Source organism: Colletotrichum paranaense (assembly GCF_030867605.1).
Source record: "Colletotrichum paranaense strain IMI 384185 chromosome Unknown Scaffold_7.1, whole genome shotgun sequence".
Classification (NCBI taxonomy): Eukaryota; Fungi; Ascomycota; class Sordariomycetes; order Glomerellales; family Glomerellaceae; genus Colletotrichum; species Colletotrichum paranaense.
Window position 1 is genome coordinate 1,421,136 of NW_026848965.1, and position 24,925 is coordinate 1,446,060.

The window sequence follows — 24,925 nt, forward strand, 5'->3', positions numbered from 1 at the left end:
ATCTAGTATCTAGATCTAAATATCAAATGGCATAGTTCGAGTTACATGAACAGTGATGGCTGGTAGAATCGAACACCGGCTTCGGCAAAGGGGCCGAATGGGTGCGAGTCGCCTTCGCACTTTGTATCAGGCTCGGGTAGTGTTCCATTTTGGAAGTAAGCCCTAATATGACCTCTAGTGCATTCTGAAGGGGCTGCGAGAGTCGTGTGCTATAAACAAAGAATATCAGCTCTCGGGTCTGTACGCAGTTGGCCTTCCATGTGGATGCGGCTTTTTCTTGAAGGGTACATGTACTCACGCCAAACGAGTTTTGAATGAGAAGCCTTGATCCGGGGAACCCAGCGGAGTTGTTGCGAGCGCTGACTAGTGGAGTGATGTTGTCGGCCTGGTTGGCGATGAACAAGATGGGGTGGCTAGTCTTGCCCTCAAAGGGCCCTGAACCGGATCAGCATGGACGCTCTCAGATCTCTCCTTATAATTACTGCTAGAACTGACCACTGAATCGCCAGCGGGGACGCGTAGTTCGCTGATTGCAGGTCATTTGGTACGGGACTTCAGTGGCCCCAGTCCCTGGACTAAGCTCCAGTATCCCATCCGTCTCTCGTTGAATCTCCTCGAGAGTCATGTTACTGACAGCGGGGTGATCGGCGCACATGATGACAGGGAAGGCATCTCCGGTGCCTTCGACGATACCTGGCGGCGGCTCGAACGGAGAGACTGGCTGCGGGGCGCAAGCCGGGGCCGGGGCCGGTTTGCTAGGGTTATAGCGCCTGTAGTATGGCCGCCCGTCCTTCTTTTCGAGCGCGGCAATGATCTTGGCGAAATTCTCAAACTGCTCCAGTGGCTGGTAGAGCGTTGTCGAGAGAAGACGCATGACCTTAGAGTAGGTGACCAGCATAGGTACTTCAGGACCTTCCTCTGGATCGGCCGGAACGATGACTGGATGCCTCTTAAGAGCGTTGAGCAGGTCAACGAATCTCCCCATGATGGCTTCCGAAGTGGGACCGTGGAAGGCGCATTTTTCGGGCCCAGCTTGATAGCAAAACTCATAAAAGGCGAAGAGAACCTTGTCCGTATCGCGAATGAAGTTGACGTGTTCCGAGTTAAACCACTCTCTGTAGTCAACGTTGCCATCGCTGACCAGGCGTTCTACCTTGTCCGGATACATGGCCGCGAAAACGCCGCCGAGGATGGTGCCGTAGCTGAAGCCCCAGTACTTAAGCTTGCTGTACCCGGTCTGGTACACAATCTCGAGCATGTCCCTGGCGGTCGGGGTGGTGCTGGAGTGTTCGAGTATACCGGACGCTTTCATCGCGCTCTCGCATGCCTGAGAGTATGCCGTCGCCCGGGCAAAAAGTTCTCCGACGATGCTTTCGTGGGAGTCGAGAACTCCAGGGTCTTGTAGACCCCAATTTTGGCGCTGTTGCGGTGTTGACCAGCATTGGATTCTGGGGATGGATGCGCCAACTGTCCCAGAATGTGAGCGATTGTCCACATTTTAGATCTTGGAAGAAAAGACTTACTACCTCTGGGATCGAAACTGATGAGGTCCTGCATATCGTCAGATTTTCCGGACGAAGAATCCTAGAGGGATCGGTACTTATGCAAACTTACGTGGTTTACACCAATAATCTCCTGCAGCATTTTGCCATGGTTTTTCAGGGACCAAACCCCTGAGCCGCCAGGACCCTGGATACAGATTTAAGCGCACCGTTGATGTCTTGGGAAGAGATCGTGACAAGTTTGCTTACACCAGGGTTAAAGATGACTGGCCCTCTATAGTCAAGTTTGTCGGTTGCCCGGATTCTCGTAATCGCGAGTACAACTCTGTGGTCATCAGACGGTTCTTGCCAGTCCATGGGGACCTGAGAGATGTTCTGTTAGACATGCTGGGAGTTTTGTGGAGACGGCTTCTCGGGCACTAACGTCTAGTCTAGCGCAGTCATATTCTCCGTTCTCGAAGCAGCTGTGCCACTCCAGGGTCCGACTCGGCTTGATCTGTAGAGCTTGTCAGTTCTTCGAGATCAATCTCGTGACTGGTATTCCGACGTACGCTTGACCAGGTCCATTCTGAATCAGCACTTTGTTTGGGTGTGCTTCCGCTCCGGGCTAGGAACCATGGACTCGGGAAGAAGTTCCCTCTGATAAGCGCCGTAACAGCGAGTACTGCTAAAGCAGCGGTGACCGCTGTTCTACACTTGCTCCCTGGCCTGATAGCCTCTTTGGGCCCCGGAAATCCTGAGGGAATCTTGCTGTCCATGGCAGTTTAGCACGATGTTCGGCTTAGTGATAGCCTCGGAAGTGATTCCAGTCAGACAGCGAGGGAAAGGGGATAAGAAAACGTTGAGCTACCCGGACCGGCTGTATTTCACAATGAGCCCAGCTGATCTTTCTGTGGGGGTCCCATGGTTCCCGGATCACCGACTCAGCAGCCAAACACGACTCTTGTGAAAGCCGGTATCTTGCTGGCTTGTTTAGGATTAGCGCTGTCCTGTGCGTGAGCGGTCTCTCGAGTGAGCCCAGTCTTGGCTCGTACGAATCAAGGGTAGATAGGGGGGGAAAGTAGGGGTGCTACGGCAGCTGTGCTGTGCTGATCCCCCAAACGTTTGTGCATTATCTTTTTCATCTGATTATCAGGGCTGTCGGGCGAAGAGAGTTTGCAGGGCGTCGGCACCCTTGATTCAGTTTCTGGGCATCTCATTTGGCCACGTTGACGCTAAATTGCAAGCCACCTCCCGCGCTTTTGAGATCAAGTGACACGGGTCTCAGAACCAATCCTACGGTCCCCCGAGATCTTGAGGTGACATCCTCCTCCTGTGGCAGTTTACCTTAAACCCAAGAAAGGTTGACCGGCCGGGCGGATCCAGAATGACGGAGCGGGCGGCCCCATCTGAGTCGAGTCGAATCTTCGGTCGCCGATGACATCGGGGGGATTCCCACCTTGAATTGCGAGCGGCTTCGGGGGAATCAGTGGAGCCATTTTGGAAACTGGCTTCAGGGTCTAACCCAGCCGGTCGGTCCATATTTGCCGAGCACTTAATCTCAAAGCCAACAGTAGATCAACACCAAGAATCCCACCGGTTTGTGATCCTCATAGGGTCGAGCATCCCCATCCTCTACATGGTAAACGTCTAGAAGCACCTGGGTCCTCCCATCGCACATCGTTACTGTAAGGGAAGACATGGTGCCTGATCCTACCCCATACATCGGACGATGTACAGATAGCTTCGGATACCGAATCGTCCAGACGCTATCACCGAGTGCTATCACACGACACCTCGGAGGATGCACGAGGGATGACAATGTCCCCAATTTGATAGGCTCCTCGCCTCTCCGCGCCGACCCCGCGCGAGCAATTGGCCGGTGGGCGCAAGATAACGACCGCGAAGAACAATAACAGCCTTCCCGCAAAGGTAAAGTAAGCACAGCCTTTAGAATCCATCTGTCGATGGGAGGTTTGTCGGTTAATTCTAAGCCGATGTTTTCAATTGTCGACCAGTCATCTGTGCTTTTTTTTGTTTCTCGAATTGCTTCCAAACAAGGTTCAGGGTGCCGTCTCAACTGATAATCATTGAACCTTGGCCAAGAAGTTTGCGGTAGATTCTGCAGTGCGGGCATGACTCAAAAATAGTTAAAGGTCTTCGCATCTGCTCTCAGTTCACCCAGCATGGGCCGACGAACCGGTCGTACGTATTCGTACGACAGTGACGAGCGGACGAGTCTACTGCCGACGTCTGAAGAAGAGAGAGAAGCAATGGGCTTTGTCACGTCGTTGAGGGGACGCCTCCATGCGGAGGGATCCTCGTCGGCAGACCCCGCCAACGGGGATATAGCTGCATCGGAAGCACCTCGGGATGTTGAGATGGCCGGGAAGACGGACGACACTATTGAAGATCACGATCATGTCAAAAAGTTCGACACCTCCGAGCCTCTTGAGTCGGGTGTCGGCACTATTCAAGCTGCTCAAACATTGTGGGGGAAGAAGGGAAGATGGCTTGTTATTGTCGGGTAAGCCCATACTACCACTTGCCTTATATGCATGTTGTTGTTAACATCTATACTAGCCTGGCTTTGGTGATGATTGTGTAGTAAGTACCATATTTTCCTTTGGTCATGGGCTCAATGGCTTCTTTCCCTTGATCCACCTGGCTAACCATCATAAAGCGAAATCGACAACACCACTGTCTACATATACAACAACTATGCGACGTCTTCCTTTTCAGCTCTTTCCAAGCTAGCAACCCTAAGCACTGCCAGCGGTATCGTCTTCGCTGTTATCAAACCGCCAGTCGCCAAGCTATCCAACGTCATCGGCCGAGGAGAAACCTACATCATGAGTATATCCTTCTATGTCTTGGGCTACATCCTCATGGCAACATCAACAACTTTCAACGCCTATGCTGCAGGCGTTGTATTCTACGTCGTCGGCCAGTCAGGTACAAACATCATGAACGACATCGTTATTGCCGATATCACTACGGCTCGCTGGCGTGGTTTTGCTCTCAGCTTCTCCTTCTTCCCATTTCTCATTACGCCTTGGGCAGCTGCCTTCATTGTCGACGACGTCGTCAAGCCCGGTGGCATCGGCTGGCGATGGGGCATCGGCATGTTCGCAATCCTCATGCCCATCGGCGCCGCATTCATCATTTCGACCTTGCTTTACTACCAAAAGAAGGCCAAGGACATGGGTCTTACCCCAAGGCAGAAAACAACGCTCTACAGCTTCTGCTCTCAGATCGACCTGGGCGGTTCAGCACTTCTCTGCGCGGGCTTCTCATTAGTCCTGATACCGCTAACGTTGGCAGCATCAACACCAAGCAGATGGGGAACGGCGTACATCATCGTCTTAATCGTGATTGGCGTCATGCTCCTCGCTGCACTGCCGTTTTACGAGCAGCGTCTGGCTCGCAACCCAATCATGCCCATGCGATACTTCCGCAACAAGACAATTGTTCTTTGCCTCTTGCTCATCGCGAGTGACTCAGTCGGGTTCGCCTGCACGCACACCTATCTCTACTCATGGTCTACCGTTGCCCGTGGCTTCGCCGCCCGAGACGCTACGTTCTTCCAATACACCAATGGCGTGATGCAGTGCGTGATGGGAATCATCGCCGGCTTGGCAATGGCATACACTCGCCGATACAAGTGGCTGCTCATCGGCGGCGCAATCATCCGTCTCATCGGCTACGGTGTCATGCTTCGCCTCCGCGGGGCTGATAACTCCGTGGCCGAGCTCTTCATCGTCCAGATGATCCAGGGTCTAGGATCCGGCATAATGCAACTATCGATTCTTGTGCCTGCTCAGGTCGTTGTGCCTCACCGCGAGATGCCACAGATCACTGCTTTGGTCATTTGCTGTTCGGTCATTGGGGGAAGTATCGGAGGTTGCATAGCTGGTGGCATCTACACCAACACATTCAAGCCGATGCTGTACAAGTATCTCGGCGCCAGCGCTTCACCGGAGCTCGTCAACTCGTTATTCGATTCCATTGTTGGCACCGCACCTGCATGGGGTACTCCGGAAAGAAACGCGATCAACCACGCTGTAAGTTCTGACGTCTTAAGAGCGGGCAATTTCGCGTCTGTTTGGCGAAGCTGACTCCATACCGCAACACATAGTTCACAGATGTGATGAAATTCATGGTCTATACTGCCGTCGGAGCTTCAGCTCCGGGGGTTATCCTGGCCTGGTTCCTGCCAGATTTTATATTACCGTAAGTCCACACATGATACAACATTTTGCAGCAGCTCAATTAATGCCTTTCACCCCTACTTACAACCTTCCAGTGACCGAAACAACATGGTTGAGGAGTAAAAGAGAGGCGACTCAATAGTTGTCAGGAATTCTCTTGCATCGCCAACTAGTGGTAACAAGCGAAGGCTTATCTTCGTCAACGCATTCATGACGGGCATACACATAGAGGAGGGCCGAGAGCGGCGGCCGAAAAGTCTCTCATTTGCTCCATAGACACAGCAACAGACGAGCTAGCATTCTGATAAAGCATTGCGATCATACCTTCTTCCCATGGCAACCTGTATTGTGCCCCGTTGAGCTTACTGAATGGTTCAAGCCGCGGTGATCTCGTCGCATTGATTGTTTGCCTGGGTCATACTACAAGAAGTCAATATTTTTTCTCGTCAGCTGGGCATGAGTGGTCATGACCACCCGGCGAGTCAACACTGCAACCTACCCAGCTATTAGAATCTACTAATATATGAGTGCCAAGTCACCGTCCAGACCCGCCTGATCTAGCGGTTTCCATATCTGAAAAGACTCTCACGAAAGAAGTCGCTGACGTGTGCCAAGCCTGGTCGCTGTGGGCACAATGGCTCAATCGTCTTCAAGGTTGAAATGATGTTTACCTTAAGCTTGTTTTTTTTTACCTGTGTTTGACGAGCTAGACCTCTCGCCCTGGCTGGTGAAACCAGCCGGACGGGTATCCCGCCAGCGGCGTCGTGCCGGGCCAAACTTAGAGACTGGGACCTCAACTATGTACGCCACCCCGCAAAGCTCGTGCGTACCCCCTCTTCCATTTCCACATTCCTTTTTCAGCTTCAGCATAAGCTTTGGCGCGATGCGGCCCTCAGATGTGAACCCGCAGTCTGTGAGCCGTTACTCGATGCTCACCTTATTGTCACTCCAGCAGTTTCACACATTTTCGAGACCATTAGGCTCAACGTCCACTGCACGCATGTAAATTTTTAATACACTCGAGGCCTGGATAGTCAGTCGTGGTTTTGATATCACTTGTCGAAACGATACTGCCCCTCTACCCCCAACTGTGATCCAGGAGGTTGGTTCCGTTATGAGACAATACATCGGCCCAAGAGAAGCCGCCGTTAGTTGCGTGAATAGGTTATTTGGATTCTCAATTGCTTGCTACAGCCTCAAACACATTGACAAATCCAGACGTTCAGCTCGCTTCAGCCAGCTTTCTGGTGGTCCGCCTCAAACTCGATCCCTCGTTCTAGCTTGTGGCGGACATCCTCCCTCGAAAATAAAATCGAACTCTAGGCTGGTACTCCAATGGAAAAAAAATAATTGGGCAAGCGTTGTGATGGCGTTGAGGCCGCGAAGCTTGGCATCGAGTGCCTCGAACCCAAGATCTCGAAAGCGAGCTCGTGGATGCACCTCGGTCTGGTATATCTGGCAACCGTATACTCATTGCCAAGAAAACACCAGCGGCCTTGGCTCGATTTTCACAAACGTGCTGGACCGTGAACTAAGACCCATGGACAGATTTTCAAGCCACACAAGCAAATTCATTCTCGCTTCACCTGATCCCAGTCGCAAGTGAGGCTCTGTCTCACAACATGAAGCCTTTAACGTTGATGCTGTACACATCTTCGTTCGGTTCGAAGAGAAAGATGAAAACTTATAAATAAGCCATCTTCTCACCTCAATTGAAAAGGGATATCCTTCCTCCTCATCACACTCACTCTCAAGATCACAGTCGCTTCTACATAGCTCACTCACACCACTCATTCCGACTCTCCCTCTCTTTTTAAGAACTCCGTACTCTCAACCCATTCTCAAGATGCATATCCCTACTTTCGGACAGGTTGCCACCATTGGAATGGCTTTCTTCACCGCCGCTGCCTTGGCTGCTCCCATCGCTGAGCCCCTCAATACCGACCTCGTTGATGTGAGAACACCACTCTATTCCCGGCCATGACTACATGCACGAATAAGCTAATATTTCCCAGCGATTCACCGATCTGACTGTAAGCTCTGAAGCATCAACGACACCAGTTCATGTCTCCCAAGGGATGACATTTGATTTGCTAGGCGCTTCAACTAACTTCCTGACCCAATAGGCTCGTGGCGAGGGACTTGCTTTCACCGGTGCCGTCAGCGCTCTTGAGCAGCGCAACAGCAAGAAGTGCAAGCGTACCAACAACAAGGGCTACTGCACCGATTCCGATGATGATAAGAAGGACAAGAAGAAGAAGCAGTGCAAGCGCAACAAGAAGGGCGATTGTTCTGACTCTGATGATGACAAGAAGGATAAGAAGAAGAAGCAGTGCAAGCGCAATAAGAAGGGTGACTGCTCCAACGATGAGGACGAGAAGAAGAAGGGCAACCAGAAGGATGACAAGAAGAAGAACGACGACAATAAGTACGATGACAAGAAGAACGACAACAAGAACGACGATAAATTCGATGATAAGAAGAATGATGACCAGAAGAACGATGACAACAAGAACGGCAAGGATAACAAGGGCGGCTACTACTAAGCTTCCCGCCTAGTGGAAGACGAGGATAGGCCAACGCATACGTCTGACTGCTTAAACCCATGCTGAACTACAATCTGTTGCCTGGCCTATGGTTCCCATCCGGGTTGGCTTGGATATATGTTCTTCACACGCAACACCGACACATCTAGATGAGAGAGAGTTTTTTTTTTCGATTTGTAACATCACATTATCACGTATATACACTACGTACATACTTATTCTTATACACATCTCTTTTTCTTACTTCTTCTCGGAGATTTCTCCCACATCGGAAGCTGCATGCCTAGTCTTACCCGTCTGCGTTTACTTAATACACGCGACTGAGTAATCAAGTTGCTTACTCAAATGCCATTCACCGCTTATATGTATTGTGCTACTGATTGAACGTTCACGTGCAGCTTGGCTTGGTACTTCGAGTAGCCTTTCTGATGCCGAACCTTTGGCTAAGGACAACCCACGATCCAGTGATGACCAACTTTCTGAAGGCGTTAGGGTCAGAATCATTCCCAAACCCATGCTCAAGCCAGCTTTTGACATCCTCCCACTCCAGGAATCCCAGGTTGTTCACCGAGTCCTCCGTGATTAGCTTTCTAAAGAGCTGGTGTATAGGTCCTTCCCGAGGCCACTTCACAGGTGCTGAATACGGGTGTTTCCGACGATCATACAGCTCCTGAGTGATGAAAGGCTTAGCAGCTTCCTTCAGAATCCATTTTTCGCTTAAGGCCTGACGAGCAGCACTGAGATTCTTCCACCATAAACTTGATCCTGTCCCGTCTGTGTCGCCCTCTGGCTGATTGTACGCAATCTTCAGGCTGGGAGGAAGGCCGTTGACGTATTCAACCAAGTGATGGTCGAGGAATGGCGGCCGGGCTTCGATACTGTGTGCCATTTCGGTACGATCACCCAAGCAGGTGAGGATCATATTGGGAAGGGCACCGCGAGTGTAGTAGTAAAGTGAGGAGTGCAGCGTATGCCACTTTTCGTCCATGTTTTTGCGCACTTCAGCGGACATGGTCTCAGCTACACTGATCCTCATATCCTTCCGCCCGTAGGAGTCCTGGACCCAAGGGGCGAACATGCCCGAGTGGGGCTGCCACTTCAGAGCGTTGTTTCCAATGCCAAGATGTCGGGATACTGGAGCCGTCGTTTCCCATTCATGATTGAACATGCCGACTCTGGTGAACATATTCTTGAGATCGTCTGCCATTTCCTTTTGCATGGCCTCTCTCGCCTGGTCATTTTTTGCCAAAGCTGAGTCTGGCCACGCGTAATCCGGCTCCAGGAGAAAATCCGGCATCAGGAATGGGTACCCGGCGAAGTGTTCATCAGCGCCTTCACCTGTGAGAACAACCGGCACGCCAAATTGCCGGGGTAGTGTGGAAAGACAGAATTTGCCCACGAAGTTGAGGTCGAAATGATGATGCTCAGTGTGGTAGACACATTCCACAAAGTTCTTTGCAAGCTCTTCCTCGTTCATGTCTTTTTTGAAGATTTGAACACCAAGCCAGTCTGCTGTCCGCTGTGCGATGTCTGTAAAATTAATTAGCCTCCATATGCGTGGTAAGGTAAGTTCATGATAGACTTGACAAGGGAACAGACCAGCCTCGTTGAAACCAGAGTTCTCAGGGAACTGGATGCTGAAACAGGAAATTCGTTTCGTGGCGTCTTGGTTGCCAAGCATTACACCCTCCTCACGAACAAGTTTTGTTACGATTCCAGCAACGACAGAGGAGTCAATGCCACCTGATAGGTAGATACCTACTGGAACATCGGCACGCAGCCGAAGTCTTATAGCTTCTACGATCCTCTCTCTGACTTCCAGAACGATTTTATCTAATTGACGTGTTTCGACCTCATGCTGTTTTTTATAAGCTCAGATTATGAGTAGGTGGCGCTTCAGGCCAGGTTGACACGTACCTTGTTCTTGTATTCAGGATCCCAATATTGATGGTGCTTGATCTCACCACTTTCAGCGATCTCCATCCACGAACCTGGCTTCAATTTCCAAACATCTTTGTAAACCGTATGTTCAGCTTGGAGAGAAAGTCCGCTGATGAGACCGGACACGTTCCACTCGGGCTCCCAGCCAAGGGGCAAAAAGCCTTTGACCTCAGATGTCAAGACAAGCTGTTGCTGTGAGCCGTGACCGACAATAGTCCAGTACATTGGCTTGATGCCAAAGCGATCACGGGCAGTAATCACCCGCCCATCTCTCTCATCAAAAATGACAAATGAGAATTCCCCTCTTAAATGTTCAAAGAACCCAGGAGCTCCGTAAATCTTATACAACGCAATCAACACTTCACTATCGCAATGGCCCTTGAATTGATATTCATGATCCCGGATGCACCGTTCTCGAATGGCGTCATGGTCATATATCTCTCCATTGACGACGGCATGGATTTTCCCGTCATTGCTGTGCAGAGGTTGAACACCGTCAGGCGTTAGGTCATTGATGGCAAGACGACGGTGGCCGAGGCCTATATTCCAAAGTCAGTCAAATTTACTGAGCCTGGGCCATATGGTCATACCAATGGTTCCATCGTCACTCATCCAGATGCCCTCGGCATCCGGCCCTCGATGAGCAATGCTTACGAGGCTTTCCGCTAACTGATTGTGCAAAGCCTGGCGACTTGGGGAGCTGTTATGGCTATTCCCATTTGATCCAGGGAGTGTGCCGCTTCGTCGTAACTTGATAGTTGCCGTAATGCCGCACATGATGCTATTTGGCGGAAGAACCAGGAGTGAGCGGAGTAGTGGTATGAGAAGAGTGGCACAGAGAGATCAGCAACTAGGTAAGTAGTGTAACTAAAGCTGCTTCTCGGAATCATCAGCCGTGGGCTTCGGAACCAATGGCGACCTCAGCGTGGTCAATTGCTTTAGAGTTCACATTAGTGAACTATGTACAACCCTACGCAGAATTCAGTGACACCCGCAAGATCCAATCATCATAAGAAGCGCGTCCGCTTATTTAATAGGCTTTCACGACATTGTGGAAACATTTCCAATTCTCTTGGCCCGTCCGAATTCCACCGCTGTCTTGGGCCAAATACGACCTTCCACATTGCGCAGACGTGGTCGCGATGCTACACTTTCTTGGCCAAGACCGCAAATGACGCACCAGAAAGGGTGGAAAGACTTGAAGTGAGACCGGATTAACAATGCGATTACGTATGGGAAAGTCTTTGAGCTCGGTCGAAACACCCTCCGGGTATTGGTCGAAGCGCAGCAGGTCAAAGGAAAGACCACATCATAAACTCTAACTTGTCCGAGGGTCAACTTATTAGATGATCGGAACATCTCAACGTCTCGGAGACTCAATGAGTCCTGCAGCAGGCCTTCGCTTATTTCAACTGACTCAAACCCGGTGGAGGTGGGCTAAAGTCTGCTCTGAAGCGGGGGAAGAATTTAAACTTTCCAAGGGTTGCCTTCAAAGATGTTTGTTGTCCCATTTTCCCGCGACACCTCTTGGCTCCAAAGGTGAAGTGTAACCGATTGAGGTAGCCATTACTCGTTCAATTATAGCTTTTCGAACAATAGCAGAGGGGACAAGCTCATTCTGATTGGCGGGCTTCGACTTGAAGATTATGTGATCGGGGAAGTCGAGGCGAGAAAGCGGGAGCTACTCAGTGCTTGGTTATTCGAGAATGTCAAGCCCTGTCGTGTCATCTAAATTTGGGACGAGACGTTACCATTCAGGTGGCATGTCGATTGGACCATGGCGGTGAAGAGTTGCAGCCCTCAGGGATATGAAGGTGATGCTCTTCGGACTGGCTCCTTGCTGCATCCGTAACTACAGCATATTAGGGTCCGGCCTTGGCGTTCTCCTTACCCGCCTTCTTACGCTATTTGTATGTGCTGCGATGTCCTGGTGACATGTTGGAGTCTCTGGATTAACATTCAATGTCTCTTGGGAGATCCTATGTTGGCTTTTTCCATACGTGTACTCAGACGACTCATTGAGTCGCAGCTGCCTGCTTGTAGCAACATTCGATGCCACGGTGGCCAAGCCTAGGGGCCGTTACAACCTTGTCCCACATACCTAAAATACAGTACTTGAAAGACTCATCTTTCAGGTAATCTGCAGGAACTGAGACCTGCATCGCATGGCGTGCTAAGTAGACTGCACTGTCAGTGAGGCACCGTGTTACCTTACGGGACTTATCGATAGTTTGAGAAGATCAGGTCGGTGAGATGTCACTGAAATGAAAGGGTCAAAAGCTGTGATGCTTTCTTCATCACCTTTTTTGAGATTATTCGACTGGTCGGAACTCTTAAAAATTCTACGTAACAAGGCTTTCTAAGCGAAGAAAGGTCCGACGCAAACAACCTGGTACAGCTCGAGGCTATGAAAGAGACAACTTCAGGGTCCCTAAGCTTCCGGGTGGAGTCGCACCTTTACCCCATTGTTCAACGTCAGGGATAAGGTGAGTTGCTCACGCCAGTCAGTCGGATCCAGATTTTCAATCCCAGAGAAGGCATGCAACAACCTTGCAATGGTGTATGACGACTCGGTGAGGGCGAACTTCTGACCAGGGCAAACGCGAGGACCACCGTTGAAGGGCAGATATTCCCAGCCTGGTCGGAGAGTCTCCCAACGTTCTGGGATGAAATCCTCAGCATCGGGCCCGAAGAGTTCTAGACGACGGTGCATAACGAAAGTGCTGTATGTGACCACATTATTCTTGGCAACGAACATTGGCGAGCGTCCGTCGGGACCACCGCCAACCGGAATCACGCAGTCTTTGTTGGCCATGCGGCTATTAGTGGCAATAGGAGGGAAGAGTCGAAGAGCTGAGATTGAGGTTAGCCAGATGAAGTCATGTAACAGGGAAGATCGGTGAGCGGCCCGCAAACTTACTTTCTTGAAGCACGTAGCGTAGATATGTCATCTGCATAACAGCATCGTAGGTCAAAGGCTCTGTGTAGTTTTCAAGCACGTCCGCCCTGAGTTTATCCCAGACTCTGGGATTACGTGCCAGCAAGAAGAAGGCGAATGCTAGCAGTCCTGCTGTTGTGTCTCTGGCCGCGAGCAACATATTGACAATCTGGTCACGCAGCATGATGGGGTTGTCGGTGTCTTTGGCCAGTTCATTAAGAAAAACGTACTTCGTGTGAGCGTACTCGTCTTTCTTCTCCATAGGGTATAGCTTCTCGTGCTCGCGGAAGTCAAGGGCTTGCTTGACAAACTTGTCGGCATATGCGTGCACAATGCCACATGAATCCCTGAACTTGGCGTCTCTGTGCGCGAACATCAAATTACCGAGGCGAAGTCGAAGAATTGTTCCTTGCTGGGCGTAATCGAGAGCATGGTGGAAAGTATGGGCAGAGTCGGAAGCGTAGTCTGACATCAAACCAACCGATTCTCCAAAAAGGTATTCGCTGTTTGAGTCAAGAACCTACATGTATAAATGTTAGCAATCCAAAAGTTAGAGACAAGAGTGGCTGTTGCGGTAAAATTGACGTACCATGCGGAAAAATAACTGTTGCAGGTCCACGGTGTAATTCTCCCGGGCGATTAGCTGTATAAGCTGATTGACGTGTGTTTCGAAGATGCTAAAATCTGTCACCTGAGCTCGGATGAAGCTTGGCCTGATGAGTGCCCTCTGATGGGCCCAGATCTCGTTGTCGGTTGTGAAAATGCCTCGGCCAAGGAGAGGTGATGCACTCTTTCTTCTCAAAGGGCCCATTCCAAAGTCTTCGAACTGATTAGATAGCACAGTCTGGATTAACTTTGGGTCGCAAGTGTTGATGGTAGTCCGAAGGTATGTGTTCGTGGTGAAAGTCTGGCCCTGCTCGGCATGGCGTTTCTTTAGGAGAGCAAGGAAGCCGAATTTCTTTGCAGCGTCCAGGTTTTGAAGTACCACATCAGTTCCGAAGATGGGATCTTTTTGAGGTAGCTTTTTGGGCGGAAGTGTGCCATATTCTCTCTTCATGCGGTGACGGAGAAGGTGTGTAGAAACAATAATGTAAAGGGAGTAGAAAACAATTGCAACAGACGCAACCAGCGTCAAAACGGGGGTCAACATAATTATGAGAGGTGGCTTCAGGATGATATGATGGTATGTGCTTGTGCCTGTCAAGACTCTTGATTTGAATTTGTCTCGACCAGCACCTCTGCACCACTGGGGCGTCAGGTGAAGGGTACGAGGACTTTTATACCCAAGACTCACCCGTCGTCTTGTCCCCAACAATGGACTTAGACACATTAATTCTGCTATTTGAAGATGGACATCATCTGGCTCGTATATCCTCCACTACAACGGCAAGTACTTCCGTCCTCTCAATTGCTTGATCGTTGCACGTCTATGCCCACACCTTCGGTCTCGGTGCTCAGTGCTTACCTGACGTGTCAACAACCTAGCTATAACAAGGAGGTACTTGAAGCCTTGGGTCTTGCTATTCAATCTGACCTCGTCCTAGTTTCGTGACATCCAAGCTGGATCAAGCTGGGATAACACCAGGGTCATCAGTTGTGATTTATTTGGTAGGATGCTTCGTTGCCTGGTACAGTCATACGATAGTCCTCCAATCCGCCTGCAGAGCGCGCGTTTTTCACCGGGTCAATCCCGCTCCTGAGACTTCAGATCGTCGCTTCCTTGGCCTTGCTTCGAGAGCTCCGCTGATTGCGATATGCCAAACGGGCAGAAACCCGTCGCCGGTGACCCATCCGTCCAACAGGCGGTCCCGGTGAACTCTAAAGTGTGGACTTACACGGGTTGTGTGATGATCCCGGCGTGATGCAGGCCGAGACGTCGGGTTTGAACATGTGTGTCAATCGAAAATAAAGTCGAGAAAGCGAAGCCGTCATAGCCGTTTGTTGTTAAATATGGCAGTCATGCTTCTTTCAACTATTCCCCTAATCTTCATAGTCTTATAAGCCTCCGGTCTTTACGGGTTTATCCCACGACTAGCTGAACGCAACATTTCAAGGATCAAAGTCTCTTTCACCACAGCTTTGGGTGTTCCTCGCACAGACGATCTGTCACTATGTCAACTCCAATCAAGCATGTTGCTCTTGCAGGTGTAAGCCAATTATCCCCCCTCGAGCGAATCAATGATCTAGGTGTCACAAACTGACGAGGGTTGCAGGCGAACGGTTTCTTAGGACGTGTTCTTCTTGATGTCCTACAGAGGTCGAAATTATTTGAGCTCACTGTTCTCACTCGTGAGGGGTCTCGCCACGAATTCCCTGCTGGCGTTACAGTGAAGAAAGTCGACTACGAGTCAGTCCCTAGTCTCGAAGCTGCCCTCAGAGGACAAGACGCTCTTGTTTCAGCCTTGGCATTCGACGCAATCCATATTCAGAGGAACGTTGTCGATGCAGCTTTCAACGCCGGCATACGAAGAATGATTCCATCCGAGTACGGTAATGACACCATGAATCCCAAGCTAGCCGTCATACCCATCTACCAGCCCAAGATTGCAATTCGCAAGTACCTCGATGAAAAGGCAGCTGCAAGGCCATCATTCTCGTACACCATCATCATGAATGTCTCCTTCTTGGCGCCTGGGTACGCACTTGACTTTCTTGTGGATGTCAAGGGCAAGAAAGCTCACATCAAAGATGGCGGCAATGTCAAATTCTGTGCAACGACCATGCCGCATATCGGACAAGCCGTCATTGGCATCCTCACTCATCTCGAGGAGACAGCAAACCGTCCGGTAAAGATTAGCAGTGTTGAGACGACACAAAATGAGATCGTTGAGATTTCCAAAAGCATTGATCCAACAGGGGAATGGGAAGTCAAGCATTCGAGAACTGAGGACTTGGAGAAGATCGCTCACGAGAGATGGAGCAAAGGGGACCACAGTGAAGAAGTGGTTGAAATGTTCATTAACCGTGCTTTCATTGGCACAGAGGCTGGTTATTTCCCTGTGACTGACGACAAGCTGCTCGGCATTGAACCGATAGGCAGAGAGGGGCTAGAGCAGATTATCAAGACTGCTATCAAAGGTTGAGGTTGGTCACCGTGCACTCAAGATAGTTGGGCTCTGAACCGAATCGCCATCTGATTTGGCAATGAGTATTGAGTTGGTCAAGCAGAGTTCAGAACAAAATCCTCAACCATATTTCAGTCGTGCGTTCTGATTCAGAAATACTGGTTCGAGACCAAGATTGATTACTTCGTAGCAGCATTTGATACATGCGATACTCAGCATCTGTCATTATTACATTGTGCTTAAGAAGTATGATCATCCATACGCATCACCTTTCCCGTCCAATAATGTCATTCAGGCCCCGAGCGCCTCCCGAAACTCCTACTCTCTATTGACTTGAGACATAATTCCTGGCATTTACGTTGATTTTTGCAAGCCGGTTTGTACAAGTCTCCTGGCGCTGCTTGGTGGGCTTGACGCCCCAGCTTCCTCCAAACCACCGGTCTCAACGTAGGGCGGTGGCATATCCGTTTCACTTCCAACTGGTCGAACCTGGGTGGTAGACGACAATACTGGCCGCCTCGGGCTGACAGGCGTCGGCGGTGCTCTCGCCGCCGCCGGCCGCTCTGGGGCTTGAGCACCGCGGTCCGTCAACGACTTGATGGTCTCCGGGTTCTGAAGTAATCTTGCCAACGCCAACGGCTTGATCTGACCCATCTTGTTGACATCTGCGCCGTGGGCAAGGACTGCTTGTAGAATTGCGTGGTTTTCTGACTGAAGCGCTTCGAGCAAGGGGGTTCTGCCCCTGGTATCTGCTTCGTTCGGGTTCGCTCCGTGTAGGAGAAGAACTTTTACGTCCTCTTGTCTATTCTGATCAATGGCGTAGAGTAGAAATGTTGTATCCTTGACTTTCTTGTTTGGATTGCCGCCGTGAGCAAGGAACATGCGCAGAAGATCGGTGTTGCCGAGAGTGATAACCATGCTCATAATGGATTCTCCCCAATTATCGACTTGATTTGGGTTGGCCCCTCGTGCCAGAAGCGATTTGATGAGCTCAATCTTGATTCCTTCCTCCATATCTTTGTTTTGCAGCAAGGTCCATAGTATACCTTTGCCCATCAACCCTGTGGCATTCGGATCGGCGCCTCGGGACAGCAAAGTCTTGACAAGATCATACTTCTTTTTGTGAAGGGCGGAAATAATCATCGTACTGCCTGTGAGGTCCATGGTGTTTGGGTCCGCGCCATGCTCTAGTAAGAACGTGACAATGTCCATCCGGTTCTGGCCTAACGCCATATGTAGTGCAGGCTGCCCGCTGATATCTCTAGCATTGACGTCGGCACCATATTCTTTCAGGAGCTTTATGTGTGGAAGGCTACCGCTGAGTATGGCGTGAATAAAGATGGTCCGGCCACTAATAGCAGCTGTGTTGGCGTCGCAGCCTCGTCGCAAGAAGAGTCTGATGATATCCAGCTGGTCGCTGTTTGCCACTTCGATGAAGTACGGCTGCCCAGACCACGAACGCTCTTTCATCTCGAAACCATGATTGATGAGATATTCTGCGATTGGCACAAAACCGCATTCGGCAGCATGGAATAATGGGGGCTTCTTCTTGCCACTGCAAGAGTCTTTGGTTGATCGATCAGCTCCATTTTTGACGAGAAATTCGACAGCTGGTCTCTGATTGGCTCTGATGGCACAAATGAGCGGCGTGTATCCTTCTTCGTTTTGGCCGTTAACATTGACTCCTTCCGAGACGAAGCCTTTGAGGTGTCCCACGTCGCCGCTTTTGGCGGCCTGGCACATGGCGATGACCATGGGTTCTGGTTTGGCGCGTAGGCCAGCGGTCATCGCTTTGAAAGAGCTTGAGATTGAGGAGAAGAATTGGCCGGATGCCTTGCTTTTCCCCTTGTTGGCTTTACCAGACGTGTAGTCTGGGGGTGGCTCATCGGCTTGAACGTCCCCAAATTCTTCGGCGAAGGCTGCAATATCTATGGCAGATTGGCCAGCTTCGTCTGAGGGTCCCAGAATGTCACTACGGGTCAGAACAATTTGAGACGCCTCTACGGCCGATTCTAACATTCCATGCCCGTCAGAAGACGAGAGTCTTGCATCCTGCTGAGCGACAGTTGACCTAGGTGAATGAATCAGTACCACGTACCTAGCCATAAGGAGCGTAGATATCCTAAAAACTTACATGTGCGCTACGGAGACAAATTGTGCGAACAAGCGAGTATTCGTCAAATGATAGGTCTCGTACTGCAGAATCACATCGGAGTTGAGGCTCGTCACGTTTGCTGGGTCGAGTCTATGTATCTGCTTGTCTAAGACTGCCGCGGCATCTGCGCAAGGCTGAATAGCGATAGCCAGAGCATTTCGCAGACCGGGCGATATGGCTGAGGAGTCATTGAGCGACCTTCTGAGCTGCTCAGTCGTGTCTCTAAACTGATCGAGTTTTGCCGAAACCGAAATCAAGTGTTGCGCTGCTGTGCTCCCAGGATCGATGGCCTTCAACAGACTGTCGAGCTCAGCGGACGTGGAAACAATTCGGTGAGTGATGTCATCACAACTCGTGGTCACCGCAGCGGAGGAGAATCCCGCCATTATCAAGCTCGATGTATTATCTTCAACTGAAGACGGAGTTTCGATGGAGTTTTAATCACGCCTACAATCTGCTATTGCTCTTGGCGCTGGTCATGGTCGTTGGGGGGTGATTTATGGTTAAATCTAGAGGCAGGGGGTTGCCTGACCCCGCCGATAATCAGTCAAATGGTGGGATGATGCTACGAACAGTCAGATGCCAAGTCTTGGTTGGATGCTCAGCCATCTTGCTAGGCAGGAATCCTGCGCCGCACTCTGGCAAGTTTGGTAGCTCAGCCGCAGGATTCGGCCGACCCAATCAGGGCCAGAGAACGGGCTAGCGGTGTTGAGACGCGCGTTCGGAACACGACACCCGCATGCTGTGGCTTGGTAAGGTTGACAAGAGGCCTCTTCGATCGAATTCGTTACAGGAAGCAGTCAACTCGTTCTGCCTTTCAACCAAACGTGGCTTCAGTGATTCAGGGATTCTATTGGATAAAGCCTGGAAAACAGTTGGACGGAGGAGCACCGAATGTGGAAAACACGTGTGACGTGAGTGACAAAGCTAACGACTTTTGTATCCGTAGGGCTGGCTACCTTGGTCCTACTAGCTTAAGACTAGGCTTTTGCGTGAGACCCAGCTAGAAACCCAAAGTTTGTTGCTCAACTTCGACCAACTAACAGGATCTCAACCCAACTGATGAGCCCGCGGACCGCGACAGATTTCCGGTTAGCAAATCTGTCATGAGATCGTACGATCAATGGATTCACCAATTATCGTCACTGTGGCTCAGTCGGAAGAGCGTTGATCTCATATCATTACCTAATTGATATGACTAGGCTTGAAGCTTGGAACATCCAAAGGTCGCAAATTCGAGTCTTGCCAGGGACAGTTGCTTTTGCTCAGTCTTTCTTTTTACACTTTGGCTGTAACGGAGTCGATGACTTGGGTCAGTTATCTTATGCGTCTTCTTCACTCCAGACTGTGGTACTTCTTGAACCCTTGTCGCGCCATGAAGGCATGGTCATGACATCACATCATCTTATAGGCTGATTGCTGATCTTATGTGAAATTTGGAGGCTCATGCGTCATGGCGGCAGTGGTGCCCTGAAGTCTACATGTGGGTAGTATTACAAGATTTATAAAATATCATTATGCTGAAGAGCTATCTGGGCCAAAAGGCCCCTCCAAGTTTGATCTAGCCAAACTTCTTATCCTCGCTGACCCAATCCGGTGATGATGGGCCTGAGTACCGAGGCGGCGGTAATTCTACTCGCGATATTTGAAGTGCGTCGTCGATCTGCCTCGGCATTCCGTGATGAGCTGGTGCTGGTTGCGCTGGTTGTGCTTGCATTTGAGCCGGCGTCGATTGTATTGAACGCGAAGGCGGTTGCACCACCGGCTGAGCCTGGCCGACTGGTGTCGAGTCTGCCTCTACGGCTTGTATTTGATCTCCCGGCAATTCAAAGACGGGAGAGTACGTATTATTTGAGGGATGTGAAGGGTGAGGTGCGGGAACCGGAGCGGCTGCCATCTCAGCGGCATGCGCGTTCCAGGTTCCAGCATGTGGTGACGGTTCGGGACCCCTGGATGAGTTCGGACGGTACTGAGAGACGGGCGAAACTCCCCACGTTCCCGTCGCCCCATCTCCGTTGGCGACTGGTGACGGCCAGGTTCCTGCTTGTTGTCCGTAGTGCCCAGGAGAGTTGTTGTTCTGCCAATGCTGGGGACTTTGTGGCCCTTGTTGCTGACGGTTCCATCCTGGAGTGCCCACTGCCATGTTCATCGTGTTTGCCGTATCAGGTCGTCTGTCGTTCACGCCGTGATATGCCGTCGTTGCCTGCCCTTGCGGTGGTGAGGCCGACATCGTGGTGAGACTTGTCGCACTAGATAAGGCTGCGAATTTTCCACCGGTTCCGACCTGCCCCTTTCTCTCCTTGCGTTGCTTCCGCCGCCTGTAGCAGAAGAATGCCAACACGCCCAATAGGATTGCTAGTCCTCCTGCAAGTCCTGCCGCAAGAGCAGTGTGGCTAGGTCCCTCATCGCCGGTAATAGCTTGGTCCCCCTCGGCGTTGCTTCCTTGCTTTCCACTCGCCGCCCCAGTCGATACTGTCTCAACTCCCCTCGTCACCGTGACTGTGACTCCTCCTGGCGCAACGCTCTTGTACGTCGTGAGAGATGTCGTTGTCGATGTTGTTGAAGATGCCGGTATTTCGGTCGGCGGTGCGGTCGTGGAGGTATATAGTGTTGTGCTGCTCTGAGAAGCAGATGAAGAAGAGGCTGTTGACTTGGTTTCGTCGTCGTCTTCGGGGTCTAGGAATTGTGCCTGCGAAATGCCCAATGGCGTTTTTGAATCCGTGCAGGAGGTCAGAAGCATCTCGTAAACATCGTCAAGCTTGTCTTTTGCCTCTTTTTTCACGCATTTTGACGTCGCCAGCACAAAGTTTCCGCCATTCCCGCACAGACATGTGTTCATCTCCGTCACCGTGTCACCGGTACACCCGGACGCTGCAGCGGCTGAGTCAAGACATGATCTCGCTGCTGCTGGGTACGCTGAGAAATCATTGGTGAATGTGGCATGAGCTATCGACGCGAGATATGATATGAGTATCGTCGAAGAAGTCGGGACGATTCGATTTCGATGTCTCGGAGACATCTTCGCCCCGTGATCGGTCGACGTACGATCGCGTCGGAAATCGTGTTTGTTTTTCTTGTTTGTTTTCTCTAGCAGGGCAGCGCCTTAGCCGAATCCGTTCTCAACATTGGTTTTCCTTTCGATATGTCCAACACGTTCAATGCGTTCACCGGGCGGGATATCGGGGTTCAAAAGCGGTCGATTTTGGGATGAGGAAGATTTTTAGGTAACTGTGGAGGAGGGGATGGGGGACAACACTACTTGAAAGGGGACAAGTTCGAACGACAGCGCGTCGCTGGAGATGGCACGGTTCACTTGGACCTTGGTATTGATAAAGATCCTTGAACTCCAGTTCTCCTCCTCGGGGCCCAAAGGAGACAGGACCCGGAGGCTCGGCCACTGCGGGATTAGGGGCACTTTTGACCCAGTGGTCAGAGGGACCAACCTGGCTCGTCCGCAGCACTGTTGACGTCTGTCGTGATCACTCGTCCGCGGTCTTTTAGCCAGGGGAACTCGATATTGTGTGGGGCAGCATGAGACCCGAGTCCCGGTTGAAACCTTCACCCTAGTTGAGGTACGAGTCAGGCACCAAGGGGAGATTGGTTGCTGGCCAGGGGCAGAGCTGTGAGTGGTTCCACTTGCCGGTTATTAGAGTTTGATTTTACTTTATGCGTTGGTTGCTGATCGTCTTGCGTAGATTGCAGTGCGCCTGTAGTGCGCCGTTGTGCCTACTTCACAATGCGATTGTGAGCGGCTTGCAGTTATCCAAATTGTTGGCTTTGCCCTGCCTTATATGATGTATCAGGCCTGGAGTGATTAGACTTGCCGAAGCCGCGAGAGGCCCCTTGGCGTCATCCCGGGACGTCAAGCCCGCCCTAGAGAACTAACAGGAGAATGTCCAGGCGAACGACGAGCCCTGAACAACTGAGCCTCTAAGCCAAGAGCTCTCCCACAAGCCGAGAGTGCCGACCGGGGTCCCACGGCGTTGCCGGCGCCCACGGGTCGCCGACGGAGCGGTGGTGCCGACGAGATACGAGCATCCCCTGACTCTAAGCCGCCATTCCCCAGATCTTAAACGTGATGGCATCCGCTCGTTCTCGCGCTCGATTGCCTATTGACAATTGACGTAAACTCAATGGTTCAGTATCACTATCATCTAGGTACTAATACCATCTAGGTCCTCGAACGCGTATGACTGGCCCTGAACCGCGTCAAGCTGCTCACGCGTCGGATCATCGCTACCACGGTGATACCACCTAGTCCACGCAAGCGGCAACTTCCACCGGTTAGCCGGTGACGATGCGGTGAACGCAAGCTTTTCGCCCAGAGAACAACCAACGAACCGTGCTTCGGCCCACCCTATTGCCAACGGTTTTGTGGGGTATTCCCTGGAATCTTCAAAAGTCATGCCCTAAGCGGCATCTCGGCCGTATTTTGGGGCCATTTTCCACCACGCTCAAAAAATGAGGTTGACCAGCCTGGGGGTCGAACCCAGAATCTCCTGATAACATATTGAATCGTAGTCAGACGCCTTGCCATTGGGCCAACCGGCCATTGTCATAAACGACTTGCGGTTGAGGTGTGGTCTCTAGCTCAGAGTGAGGCTGAAGTTGTGCTCTCGTCAAGGCACAGGTTCGCGTTTTCGTTTAGTTGTCATCTGAGGAATTGCAAGAGTTGACTAGTGAGTTGGACACAACACAGACCACTCAAAGTTTATCTCTTCGTCCGGTTTTGTCTCCGATCTCAACTAGGATGGTCCATTTTGAGTATCGGACGGAAAGCTTGCTTTTGCAACTTCGCCTTCGCTTACTCACCCATAGTTTCATATCGAAGTCAATAGCCCATTATGACTAAGTTCTATATTGAAAGTCTAGAAGACAGTAGCAGCAGTGCCCTCGCGTCTCGTTTTCCGTGTTCTGCCGACTCGAAAACCCACCCGGTGGGCCAAATGCTTTGTCTGAATAGAACTGTATCTGCATGATATGCTTGCAAATCCGGTTCAGACTTTGGGTCAGAATGATTCCTGCCCTAACTACATCAACTCAATTACTTCTTTGCGCCATGATAGGTGGACCAGCCGTTGTCGGTAAATCGTTACTTGAGATGAGTTATGTTGTCAGGGAAAAGTCCGTACCAAGATCAATCTTCCGCTGCCTATGTCGGAGAACATTAAAACGCGGTCCTGCCGGTCATTACAGAACTGGGGAGTCCGGTCTCGGCTAGATAGTCATGGACGAGGCTCAACAGCTCAACATTAATCCCTTCAATGTCTCCGTGAGAACTTCTTTCGCTGCGTTGTGATGGGATAAGGAAGGGTTTTACTAACCTTTGAGTCCCATGACGGAGAGAGAAACGGGAAGGTATTCTTTTCGCCCGGAAACTTGAGACTGAGATTCATATTGACTGACTGTGTTGCTCTATTAGAATGCTTCGAATTATCATTGGTCATTTTACGGTCGACTCTTACCGGGCACAATCAGGTTTGTCACACCTGTTAACGAAGTGTGAAGATTGGAGTCGAAGCCCTCAAAGCCTCGATTCTCGGGCACGCTAAAGTTCTAGTTAGCCAAGGTTACTACACTGGTAGTCATTCACATCTCTTACGACAAGTATTCATCCCGGTAGTCCAATTTGTATCGAGGGACAATCATAATGGTCTTCTCGTCGTTGAGCAAATGTTCAAGAAACCAAGTGTTGTGGAGCAATACTTCATCCACAGCCTCCTGCCAACGATCTTGGCTTATCAACTTGCCTTTATCCCTGAGACAGGACCGTCAGCGCGTATGGCACGAGATTGTGAAACTTGATCTTACCATAGGTACTGTATGACTTTGCACACGTAAGGATCCGCCTTGAATTTTTCCTGGTATTCCGACCTGAAATCTGCAAGGTAGGTCCAGAACTCGCGGTACATCAAGGTCATAAAGGTCTGGACAGTTAACTCAGCCGATGAACTACTCCAAGAGCATCAAGAGTGCACTAGGATTCTCTCAACTCGCCTCATTGAATGTGCCGAAGAAGCCCTTTTCAGCGCTAGGGGGCTTCGTAGCTTTCCAAGTCTCTTCCATGGAGATGTCGACTTTGTCTGCTCCAAGCCATTCAGTGAGGGACAACACCCAGTCCTCATCAATCTGTTGGACACCGGAATGGTCGGATCAGTACTCCTGTGGGAACAACACACGTTTCGGCCTCAGAGTCTGCAGCGTCGTCAGTCCAGGCGACATCAATGGCGTTCGTAGTGCTCACCTCAGCTTTGGAAGAGTTTTGGAGCCAATGACGACCGAACTCATGCATTTTGCGGATATCGCTTCCTAGGAAACCGGGAGTGTGGAATATCCTAGCCGTCTCATCAATCTCGTGTCTTTTGGACATGAACATAAAGGCTTACCCGCCAGGAAGAACCACGTCTGGGGTTGGCCTCCCGTCATGTGAAGGGCGGAAAGCGAACACGCCGTGAGCGATCGCAGGGTCTCGAATGCTCCCACCAGCTTGTTCATCAACTTACTTGGCCTCCAGCAGAGTACTCCACAATGCAGAATGTTCTAGGTTACCATCTGTACCCAAAGTGGTATCAAGCCACGGGTATGCTG

General features: G+C 50.8%; 10 protein-coding genes across 10 annotated transcripts; 4 read left to right on the forward strand and 6 right to left on the reverse strand.

The window, feature by feature from the left end:
- Positions 1-41: 41 nt before the first annotated feature.
- On the reverse strand, positions 42-2,260 carry CPAR01_09296 (uncharacterized protein; the record flags this gene model as incomplete). Its single annotated transcript, XM_060493561.1, has 8 exons — positions 42-209; positions 299-435; positions 496-1,467; positions 1,524-1,551; positions 1,615-1,689; positions 1,752-1,865; positions 1,927-1,998; positions 2,054-2,260. The coding sequence occupies 8 exons, from the start codon at positions 2,258-2,260 to the stop codon at positions 42-44; spliced, it is 1,773 nt and encodes a 590-aa protein (XP_060347691.1).
- A 1,407-nt stretch (positions 2,261-3,667) lies between these two features.
- Positions 3,668-5,815, forward strand: CPAR01_09297 (ENB1 protein; the record flags this gene model as incomplete). The annotated part of the gene is made up of 5 exons (XM_060493562.1): positions 3,668-4,008; positions 4,065-4,088; positions 4,165-5,545; positions 5,620-5,714; positions 5,788-5,815. The coding sequence occupies 5 exons, from the start codon at positions 3,668-3,670 to the stop codon at positions 5,813-5,815; spliced, it is 1,869 nt and encodes a 622-aa protein (XP_060347692.1).
- A 760-nt stretch (positions 5,816-6,575) lies between these two features.
- Positions 6,576-7,298, forward strand: CPAR01_09298 (uncharacterized protein; the record flags this gene model as incomplete). The annotated part of the gene is made up of 2 exons (XM_060493563.1): positions 6,576-6,694; positions 6,911-7,298. 2 exons carry the CDS (start codon positions 6,576-6,578, stop codon positions 7,296-7,298), a joined length of 507 nt encoding a protein of 168 aa, XP_060347693.1.
- Positions 7,299-7,538: 240 nt separating this feature from the next.
- CPAR01_09299 (uncharacterized protein) lies at positions 7,539-8,238 on the forward strand (the record flags this gene model as incomplete). Its single annotated transcript, XM_060493564.1, has 3 exons — positions 7,539-7,646; positions 7,708-7,725; positions 7,819-8,238. The coding sequence occupies 3 exons, from the start codon at positions 7,539-7,541 to the stop codon at positions 8,236-8,238; spliced, it is 546 nt and encodes a 181-aa protein (XP_060347694.1).
- A 388-nt stretch (positions 8,239-8,626) lies between these two features.
- On the reverse strand, positions 8,627-10,956 carry CPAR01_09300 (asparagine synthase; the record flags this gene model as incomplete). The annotated part of the gene is made up of 4 exons (XM_060493565.1): positions 8,627-9,768; positions 9,838-10,096; positions 10,156-10,718; positions 10,770-10,956. The coding sequence occupies 4 exons, from the start codon at positions 10,954-10,956 to the stop codon at positions 8,627-8,629; spliced, it is 2,151 nt and encodes a 716-aa protein (XP_060347695.1).
- Positions 10,957-12,610: 1,654 nt separating this feature from the next.
- CPAR01_09301 (N-alkane-inducible cytochrome P450) lies at positions 12,611-14,267 on the reverse strand (the record flags this gene model as incomplete). Its single annotated transcript, XM_060493566.1, has 3 exons — positions 12,611-13,032; positions 13,100-13,637; positions 13,707-14,267. 3 exons carry the CDS (start codon positions 14,265-14,267, stop codon positions 12,611-12,613), a joined length of 1,521 nt encoding a protein of 506 aa, XP_060347696.1.
- A 961-nt stretch (positions 14,268-15,228) lies between these two features.
- CPAR01_09302 (uncharacterized protein) lies at positions 15,229-16,200 on the forward strand (the record flags this gene model as incomplete). Its single annotated transcript, XM_060493567.1, has 2 exons — positions 15,229-15,264; positions 15,331-16,200. 2 exons carry the CDS (start codon positions 15,229-15,231, stop codon positions 16,198-16,200), a joined length of 906 nt encoding a protein of 301 aa, XP_060347697.1.
- A 336-nt stretch (positions 16,201-16,536) lies between these two features.
- On the reverse strand, positions 16,537-18,723 carry CPAR01_09303 (uncharacterized protein; the record flags this gene model as incomplete). Its single annotated transcript, XM_060493568.1, has 2 exons — positions 16,537-18,253; positions 18,317-18,723. 2 exons carry the CDS (start codon positions 18,721-18,723, stop codon positions 16,537-16,539), a joined length of 2,124 nt encoding a protein of 707 aa, XP_060347698.1.
- A 1,175-nt stretch (positions 18,724-19,898) lies between these two features.
- CPAR01_09304 (uncharacterized protein) lies at positions 19,899-21,356 on the reverse strand (the record flags this gene model as incomplete). Its single annotated transcript, XM_060493569.1, has 1 exon — positions 19,899-21,356. One exon carries the CDS (start codon positions 21,354-21,356, stop codon positions 19,899-19,901), a length of 1,458 nt encoding a protein of 485 aa, XP_060347699.1.
- Positions 21,357-23,504: 2,148 nt separating this feature from the next.
- On the reverse strand, positions 23,505-24,763 carry CPAR01_09305 (uncharacterized protein; the record flags this gene model as incomplete). The annotated part of the gene is made up of 7 exons (XM_060493570.1): positions 23,505-23,605; positions 23,662-23,742; positions 23,803-23,885; positions 23,940-24,095; positions 24,149-24,292; positions 24,517-24,646; positions 24,724-24,763. 7 exons carry the CDS (start codon positions 24,761-24,763, stop codon positions 23,505-23,507), a joined length of 735 nt encoding a protein of 244 aa, XP_060347700.1.
- Positions 24,764-24,925: the final 162 nt, after the last annotated feature.